Source organism: Filicampus tigris, chromosome 1, assembly GCF_054856515.1.
Source record: "Filicampus tigris isolate MCC_2025a chromosome 1, RoL_Ftig_1.0, whole genome shotgun sequence".
Lineage (NCBI taxonomy): Eukaryota > Metazoa > Chordata > Actinopteri > Syngnathiformes > Syngnathidae > Filicampus > Filicampus tigris.
In genome coordinates this window covers 8556943-8566301 of record NC_141217.1, presented here as the reverse complement: position 1 = coordinate 8566301, position 9359 = coordinate 8556943, and the positions used below count along the sequence as shown (strand labels likewise).

Below are 9359 nucleotides of genomic sequence, written 5' to 3'. Positions count from 1 at the left end.
ATTAACAGCTGGTGGCCAAGGCAAGCATCCCGTCTGCTTGCTTAACATACTATAGATGTTACATGACTTCAGGTTTATTAGGTCGACACTAATGTGATGAGAGCCAAGTCGGACATGTTCCTGACAATGCTTTGCAATAAGTTCACCAACAATGGACATTTCATCCATCAAATTTATGCTGATCATACTGCTTGGAACAAAAGAGCATTGACGTGGGCCGTCGCAAAAAAATGAAAAAAAAACAAAAAAAATAGCTCTTCTGGTATGCTTGCTACTGGGACAGTCAGGTAATGTTTGCACAACTAGGCCAATCCGGAAACCTGCCCTTGTTCTTGGCTCAGCACAGCAGCTGGTTCTGCATAGTGGGAATTTGCAATGTTTGTAAATAATCACGGACTTCTTTGAGTGAGGTGCAATTATTCCTCGCTCAACTTCCACTTTGATAGTTCAGGCTGAAAACAATGTTGAAGATCCCTTTCCCTTGTTCAACCTCATTTACCAAAGAATATATTATTTAGAAATGGAAAATCATCTAAATCGAATAAGGTGACAAACTCATTTTGCAAAGCACACTGGTCTGTTGCTCAAAGCGATTCTTCCACCTCCTCATGCCAAAACCACATGATTTTTCACTAGAAGTCAAGCTTTAGATGTTTTTGTAGAGTAGTTAAGTTTGCCTGATAAGCCTGATATGAATACAGTATATTTATTCAAATGTTCAATAATACAGCCCAAAATATTCCCAAAACACATTTTGCCTTCTTTCCAAGGTGGTTAAGGTTGGTTATTATTTTACTGACTTTTCTGAATATAATGTCAATGTCTAAGTATTTACTAAAATGTGTAACATATCTCCCGCTTCAAAACCATTGAAATCCATCAAACGTTTTTCATGAGAATCTTAATCATTTTTACAAAAGTCGGTGTCAGGAGTTTGATGGTAAGCCCGTCTTTATTTCCTGACATAATTGTAACTGAATCCCTCCCTTCTGGCGGGTGTGGCATGAACTTACAGTATGTCACCCGGCTGACTAAAAGCAATCGAGAAACAACTTGAGTAATGGGTGTTTCTCAATCCCATAACAGTGAAGAATGTCATGTGTCACTACATATCATGATGACAACAAAACAGAGGCGTATTTGCGCTACATTGGGAAAAAAATAGAAGAACTATACGGTATACTACAAGAAAAAAGTTTTTTTTTAAGTACACTTGAGAGAATAAAGTTGCAATGGAAATATACTTTGTTATTAAATACCTGTATATTAAACTTTACTCTCAAGACTTTATGGCGTTTGCAATTTACTTGTTGTGGCTTAGACTGTATAACTGTAATTTAAAATGTTATTTCATTTCACATGCGTTAAAAAAATTGTCAGTTGTTAAAAGACAAGGACTGAAGCTGCTTTATTGCTAATTTATTATTCAGTACAGACAATTGTAATAAATGGATCTGTGGTGAATAGCTCTGTTCAGTTCATACATGTTCATACATGAACATAAAGATAGAAACGATTCAAAATGATGGGAGTGCAATGGATTTACCAACTTAGGACAAATTGTAAGGGACAAAGGCATTCTAGAGGCACTGCTGTGGTTTAAGCCGGTGGAAAAGGAGGAGGTAACCGAGGGTGAGGAGGAGTGGTCTGAGGGGCGGACCTGAGGGCCCAAAAGGTTTATATACTTTAGGGCTTCCCCTCTCTTTCTGCCTTGTGTCTGTCCCATTCCAGCCAGCCCAGCCTGTGCCTCACTCTCTGAGTTTCTCCAGCAAAGATGCAAACCTCCAAGCAAACTACATACTCGATGCGTACCTCGTCCTCTGGCAAAGGCTCTGTCTACAGGGCCCCCACCATCCACGGTGGCGCCGGGGGGAAATATATCAGCATCTCCTCCAGTGTGCAAAAGGGCCTGGGAGCGGGAATGGGCCAAGTAGGAGGGGGCTTCTCCAGCAGCATCCAGGTGAGCGGCAGCGGGACCAACATCACGGGCAATGAGAAGTTCGCCATGCAGAACCTCAACGACCGCTTGGCCAACTACCTGGACACGGTCAGGAGCCTGGAGCAGGCCAACCAGAAGCTGGAGATTAAGATCAAGGAGGCCTTGGCCAAGAGCGGACCGGACTTCAGAGACTACAGCAAGTACCAGGCCATCCTGGATGACCTGAGGAGGAAGGTGAGGCTGGATTTGGGCAATGTACTTTATATCGTTTAAGATAATGTCAATTAAGCTAAAACCATGTGGCAAGTTGGATGGGGCTGCCGGGTCATAGCTGAAATGAATGAATGAAACCCAGAGTCAGACCTTACCTGAGAAGAATAGTGAGTGTGTTTAAGCGTGAAGCCTTTAAGCAGTCAGTATTAATCACCAGCAGTGAATACCTAGCAGACAGAGTAGACTGGCCGCCTGTGGGTCCATGGCAAAGTACCCCCCCCCCAACCCTCGCTCCCCCATCCCCCTCAACCCCCCCCCCCCTCCTGTGCCTCTGTGGGCCAGGAACTGGGGGCTGGACCGGAAACAGTATGGAGAAGGATCATGATAGGTCACAGAGGCCGGAAAACAAAGATAAACAAAATAAAAACGTCGCAGGGACCAAAATGAGCAGCCACATTACTTTCTACTACTTATTTTAATTTACTGCATTGTAGAATATTATGTAAGTTCTTACTGTATACCTCAAAGTTCTTCGTTACACTCAATAAATAAATTCAGCATCCAATTTTAAAAAGGTTCTCGGGACATTGCATGATCATGAATATATAGATGCATACATATATATCCAAAAAAACTTCAAACAGCAAAAGAAAAGTTTTATAATCCCTCTACAACATTCCAGTTGTTGTTTTCATTTATTTTTTTTAACTTAACCTAGAGAGTAAAAGCCTCACGGTGGAAAATGGAATTTGGATGGAAAACAATATACCGTACAGGCAGCAACACAAACATCATGGGGTGAAGCTTGTAAAAATATGACATTTATTACATTCTAGGGCTGTCTTTTCCTAAGGTCTCAAACTATTGCACAAGAGGAGGCATGAGGATTATAAATAGATTTGTATTTAATTTATTATTCAGATTCAATTCTGTTCTTCAACGTGTATTCAAAATAGTCTCTATTTTTCTGTTGGTTGAATGCAAAAAATATTTAAATGGTTTCTTCCACCCCCATCTGAAAAAAACACAGACTCTAACGTCAGCAGCAACCACACAGCACTAAAGGTGTGCAAACACACAGGCACGAGTTTTAACAAACAAACACACCACCCTGACCTCTATCGCCACCTTCCTTATGCAAATCACGTGCCCCCATCCTGTTGGCTTAAATATCCTGTTTGTCAGCAGGCCTGACAGCAGTTGACTCTGTGGCAATCTCTCATTGGCTCTTGGACTTTTTCAGCTGGATGTCCCCCTCATTTATCTACTGTACTCTCTCCAAAAGTAAACAGTGCCGACCATGTGTTTGTTAAAATGTACATATAAAGTCAGGCACTCAAATGTGTTACTCGTTTTCCCGTTGGGACTAAATAACACAATTGTATTACTTTTTCCTCCAATATAACTTCAGTGAGAAAGTGAAGGTTTTGCCCTACAATGATAGTCTTTGGACATGAGCATAAATCATGCCAAAAATCTCTTAAATAGCCACACTTTTACTTTATAATAGCCACACTTTTACTTCATGGTGCATTAAAAAAAAGTTTTTTACATTATTTTTCATACAACATTCTAATAACATGGTACAGTATTTTATATGCTTGTTTTGGGAACTATCATTACATTTCTTGAAAAAGTTAGCTAGAATCTTCCTAGAACACCATAGCTACCATCCAGCGCCACTTAGTTTAGCATAAAAACTAAGGATCAACCTATCTTGGTGTGACAATAGTAAAGCAAACCAATAACTACATTCATTAAATTAAATATCCAAAATGTTAATGTATGGGCGATATGTTGTTCAAGAGCGGTCGGCCATTAGATAAATGTCTTGTATTTAAGAAGAGCTAAACTGCTAATAGCTTCAACTTGTTTTCATTTCATCAGCTAATATGTATGAGCCAAAATACATACTACTTAAAGGCAGTCCCCATTACTTTTGTCTTTGAAAGGCTTTTAGCGTGAGTGTCAACAGAAAGCATTTTGTTCCCCTTCCTGTCATCGGATTTCAATTTTAATAGCGTTCCTCTTTTGTATACCTGTTGCAGGTGTTTGATGCCACCATGGACAATGCCCGCCTGATCCTCAGCATTGACAACGCTCGCCTGGCAGCCGATGACTTCAGAGTCAAGTAAGGCGCGATTGTTTGCTGTAACAGGCAACCTGAAGCTCAACAGCTGCAGGCACACCCTGTTTGACTAAAAAGGATGAATACATCCCTGTCATGATCATAATTGTTATGTAATGATCAATTGTCACTTTTAGATCACCATTGCATTTGCATTCTAAACTAAACAGTATTAGAGACAGATGGCTGTTGTATGTTAACAAAATACTAAATGTTTTTAATGCTAAATTATCAGCAATGAATGTCGGGCGAAAGAGTTTTATCAGTCTTTCACATGTAATCAATATGTTCTGACTAGATTCGAGTCCGAACTGTCTATCCGCCAATCTGTGGAGGCCGATATTGTTGGTCTGAGGAAGGTGATTGATGACACCAACATGAGCCGCATGAACCTTGAGAGCGAGATTGAAACCCTGAAGGAGGAGCTCATCCACCTTAAGAAGAACCACGACAACGTGAGTAAAACTGTAAACATGTTTTGTCTGAGGTATGGTATGGACCAGATATTTTTTTTAGGAAGTTTGAACTATACATTTTTCTAATTATGCTCGTCAGGGGTCACCTTCGTCTGATTTCTGATTAGCTAAAATGACTTTAGAGTAGAAGGCATTTTCACACCACCTGTTAACTTTTTAACCTCAAAATGTGTTTTAACACTAGAACGCCCAGGGGTTTTTACAATTTTTTTACAACAACTATCGAACGAAAAATCTGGGTGATATTTGACAAACAACTCTGCTGGCTACAAGTAGATTACTTTAATTTGTAAATTGGCGATTCCTTGCAAAATAGCAGGTCATATGGCGGGGTGACATCATCAAATGTAAAGCATAAGTAGTCAAATGACCTCCTTTTGGGCGTTCTAATAAGGCCAAAGCTATTTTTGGCATGGAGATCTTTGCACGCCAAAACGGAGAAGAATATTTCCTTAGAAATACTCCTGTGGACGTAACCTTGCACAAAAGGGAGTATCATCTGACACATCCTGAGATATTCCAGGGTGCTCTGGAAAATAATTTTCTGTGACAATGTTTCAAAAAAGAAATCTGAAACACTGCTTTGTGGTTTCATTGGTCCAAGCCAATACAATAATAAAATCCAGATTTGGCATCTGAGCAAAGCCCAAAAGCAATACATTCAGTAGCTTGAGACAGTTTTACTATACATCCACCCATTACATATTTACCGTAACAAGGTATGACATGTTTGAAAGACACCATGTTCTCAATGAGTTTTTACAACAACTGTATTGCTGCTTCTTTCTGCAGGAAGTACTATTGCTTCGTAACCAGGTCGCCCAGTCAGGAGTCCACGTCGATGTTGATGCTCCTAAAGGACAGGACCTCGCTCAGATCATGGCAGAGATAAGGGCTAAGTATGAGAAGATGGCACAGAAGAACCAAGATGACCTAAAAGCATGGCATGAATCTCAGGTGAATAATCTGAAAACAAATTTCAATTCAGCCAAGCCACCTGTATTTGCTTGAGGTGCCTTACATGCAAATAATGATTTCAGATAACAGAAGTGCAGACCCAGGTCAATGTGAACACAGAGGCCCTAAAGATGTCCCAGACAGAGCTGAATGACCTACGCAGACAGCTTCAAACCTTGGAGATCGAGCTGGATTCCCAGAGGAGCTTGGTGAGAAGCACTTAACCGACATACTTCACTGACCTGAACACAACGCTTATCTCAGCTCGCTGAAATGCCCAACTCAGCACCCACACATGGACTTTGTTGGCATAAGCTTTACACACGGCTGACCCGTCACTATGGTGCTGTCATCAGCCAGCTGGCGTTACTGTTTTCACGTGTTAACCCTTTCGCGTCGTATCCCTTCCACTTTTGCAGAAAGCATCCCTGGAAGGCACGCTGAGGGACACAGAGATGCGCTACAACATGGAGATCGAGTCCCTCAACAATATCATCCTGAGCTTGGAGGCCGAACTCACACAGCTTCGTAACAGCATCCAGTTGCAGACCCAGGACTATGAGACCCTGCTCAACATGAAGATGAAGCTAGAGGCCGAGATTGCGACTTACAGACGGCTGCTGGATGGCGGAGATTTCAAGTGTGTACATTACTCAATCAAGAAAAAGTTGTGCTTGGGAACTTTGCAGTAAAGATTGATATTTCATATTTCCCTGTTTTGATTTTTTTCCTCTTAAGGCTCCAGGATGCTCTGGAAGACCAGAAATCGGTGAAGACCAAGGTCATGACAGTGACCCAGACCCTGGTGGATGGCAAGGTTGTGTCCTCCAGCACAGAGACCAAGAACCTCTGAACACCAGAGGCAGCCATCCAACATTCACTTCAACAATAATAACAATAAACTAAATTTGGCCAAAGCTATCTTTTGCTCCAATTGGCTCGTGGCATCTTAGTTAAACAGTAACTAACCTTTAGACTAAAACCACTGCAGTGATTAGCTTGACTTCTTTAGTATGACCCCCACACAGGCTGACTGAATTGAAAAGTGGACCAGGAGTAAACAAATTCATGTATTATTTATTTCATCATAGACCTCCTGCTATTTATGTGTTCGCATGCTGGCCTGCAGATGTCTGCTCACATTATGAAGTGAGCTAAGGGATGTTTTGAAACCAACTAATACAAGGACCATTTTATTACAGATTGTCACTTTTCTGACATCCTTGTTTTTTTTCTGTCCAGTCAAGTCTGTCTGTCATGCTATGAGGTTCAGACATATCAATAAAGTGAATTCCAGGGATTTGTGTGTCTTTGTTGAATCATTAGTTAAACGGAGAATTCAATAAATATCCATAATCTTTTAGTAACCCTAGTCAGGGTTCGAAGGAACTCAAGGCAGTTAACTTTGGGTGACAGTCAGACTACACCCTGGGTTAGTAGCCAATTAATGACAGGGCACATAAACATAAACACCAATTTCAAACTCGTCTACACACCTATTGACAGTGATTGGGAATCCATTCCACGCTGGCTGCTAAAAAGTGAGTTGAGTGAACCACAAGACGACCAACGACATACAGTAGATAGTTGCTAGCTAGCTATGACGCCATGTGCCTCTGGATATGGACACCATGCTGGAGGTCCATGCATTGTGTTGTTCGAGTGCTTATAAAGTATTTGAATAAATGAAACTTGGAGAATGACAATGCAGTGTTTGGCTGCAACAATTAATGTGAAAGGCACACAGTCTAATTTCATCCCTTACCGGCACCAATTTCAAGGCAAGAAGACAGCACATTTGTCAAGGAATTGATGGAGATTGTGGCTTCACCAATTAGTAGAGCTAATCTCAATCCGTTAGAAATCTTTCTAGCCCCCCGCACATTTATCCCCAACCAACCCCCAAATCTACCAGTCTCCCAGGAGTGTAAAGAAGAAGAGGCTGATTGGAAAATGAGCTTGTTCAACTAGTACCAGCTGCAGCTCGTAAGTGCGGAGGCTTCAAAATAGTGTGCAACAAGTATTCTCGAATAAAAACAGGGGAAAACAGTGATGTGATGTGGTTGTAGAATTTCAGCAATTCTGGTAGGGTGCAAATTGCTACCTTCGGGCAAATTCATACCTTACATTAAATACACATCTCTCCCGTGCACCACTAGTGAGTATTCTACTTCTATTTAAAAAAAAAAAAAAACTGAACTTCTTATGTAAGTGAAGCATGAACATCGATATAGGGTTTTTATTTGTCTGTTTCATTTTTTTTCCTTGAGCTTAAGCAGTTAAATCATTTTAATTATACAGGTAGGTTGGATTGTTCAGACATAGACTGTGAACGAGTTACATCCTATAGGGAAATATTTGTAGTACATGTACATACGAATACGAGCATTTCCGAAGTGGGGCAAACCTGAGAAAATAGACAGCGAAATGAACCAATCAGTGAAGAGCAGATGTGACGTCAAAAAAAAACCAACCATATCTTCTTTTGAAATAAATTCTTCCAGTGCCATCAGCTGCTGGGGTTTTAATGACTCTATGTGTTTCTAGTTATTTAAAACTGATATGATGCTGAATGATGTTAGCAAACTATTGTCTCTCTTGTGTGCAATTTTGAATGAGAATGGAATTCCGCTGCCGAAGAGTGACGTTGCGCACGAAGGATACGTCACAGCAAATAGATGAATTTGGACGTCTCGTTTTGAGGGGCCCATCCGCGATGGAGGGCAGGCTACCCAGACCCACTTTCTTAGTGAGTGTGGCTTGCCATGCTAGAGGAGCCCTCCTCCAAGCTCCAAGTCAAGAAACCCCTGTGTAGTAATCAACCCAGCGACCAAACACACGAGACATGCAGCACCTGTTTTCCGTCAGTCCTATCAACCTATCAGTGACGGACTGAGAAGGTACGTCGGCACTGACCCTTTAAAGACGATTCTGGTAATGGACAAACACCCACTTCTGTCAGTGCTTAGTCCATCAGATTTTCGAAGTTTCCCGTCATTCGCCATTCGTCAGCAAAACGGGCGTCTGTCAGTGACAGATTGACGGACTTCCCCTCAGTATTGATAGAATGCCCACCTCTGCTATTCATGTCGTACGGTCGCCTCTCCTAGTTGCCTCGTAGAGAAAGAAACATTACGACACTTAAAGGCGAAATCAACCCCAACAGGAATGTGTTCCCAGCAGCCCCACTAGTTGGCATTCTGATTAATATTGCGTTTGTGGAATAGAAGTGAGTTAAGCAGCAAAATGCACCCCTTTTTAGCCATCTCAGGGGGCGGCCATATTGTCACTTGTGTCGACTGAAAATGACATCACAACTGCTCACGTCATAGTTGGTTTGTGTCCCACATTGTCAAATTAGCGTTATTTCTTGTCACATTGTGATAGTACTAGTAGGCACAACTAAGGTATATTTAATAAATCATGAAATGCAAGGGAATCGACTGGATTGGCAGTTTCTAAGAGGACGTGGCATGTTAATTCATCAAATCATACCAACTCATGGTGTAGTGCAGGGGTGCTCACACTTTTTTGGCACACGAGCTACTTATCAAAATGATCTACCTTCCGGGTAGAGTATGTTTTGCATATTTGTAGTGGGTAGGTCCTACCCACAGAAAAACAAAATGACTGGACTGGCATGGCC

General features: G+C 41.4%; 1 protein-coding gene across 1 annotated transcript; it reads left to right on the top strand.

Moving 5' to 3' along the window:
• Positions 1-1698: 1698 nt before the first annotated feature.
• Positions 1699-7013, top strand: krt18a.1 (keratin 18a, tandem duplicate 1). Its single transcript, XM_086050572.1, has 7 exons — positions 1699-2173; positions 4201-4283; positions 4579-4735; positions 5549-5713; positions 5797-5922; positions 6133-6353; positions 6452-7013. Exons 1-7 carry the CDS (start codon positions 1775-1777, stop codon positions 6564-6566), a joined length of 1266 nt encoding a protein of 421 aa, XP_085906698.1. The 5' UTR covers positions 1699-1774; the 3' UTR covers positions 6567-7013.
• Positions 7014-9359: the final 2346 nt, after the last annotated feature.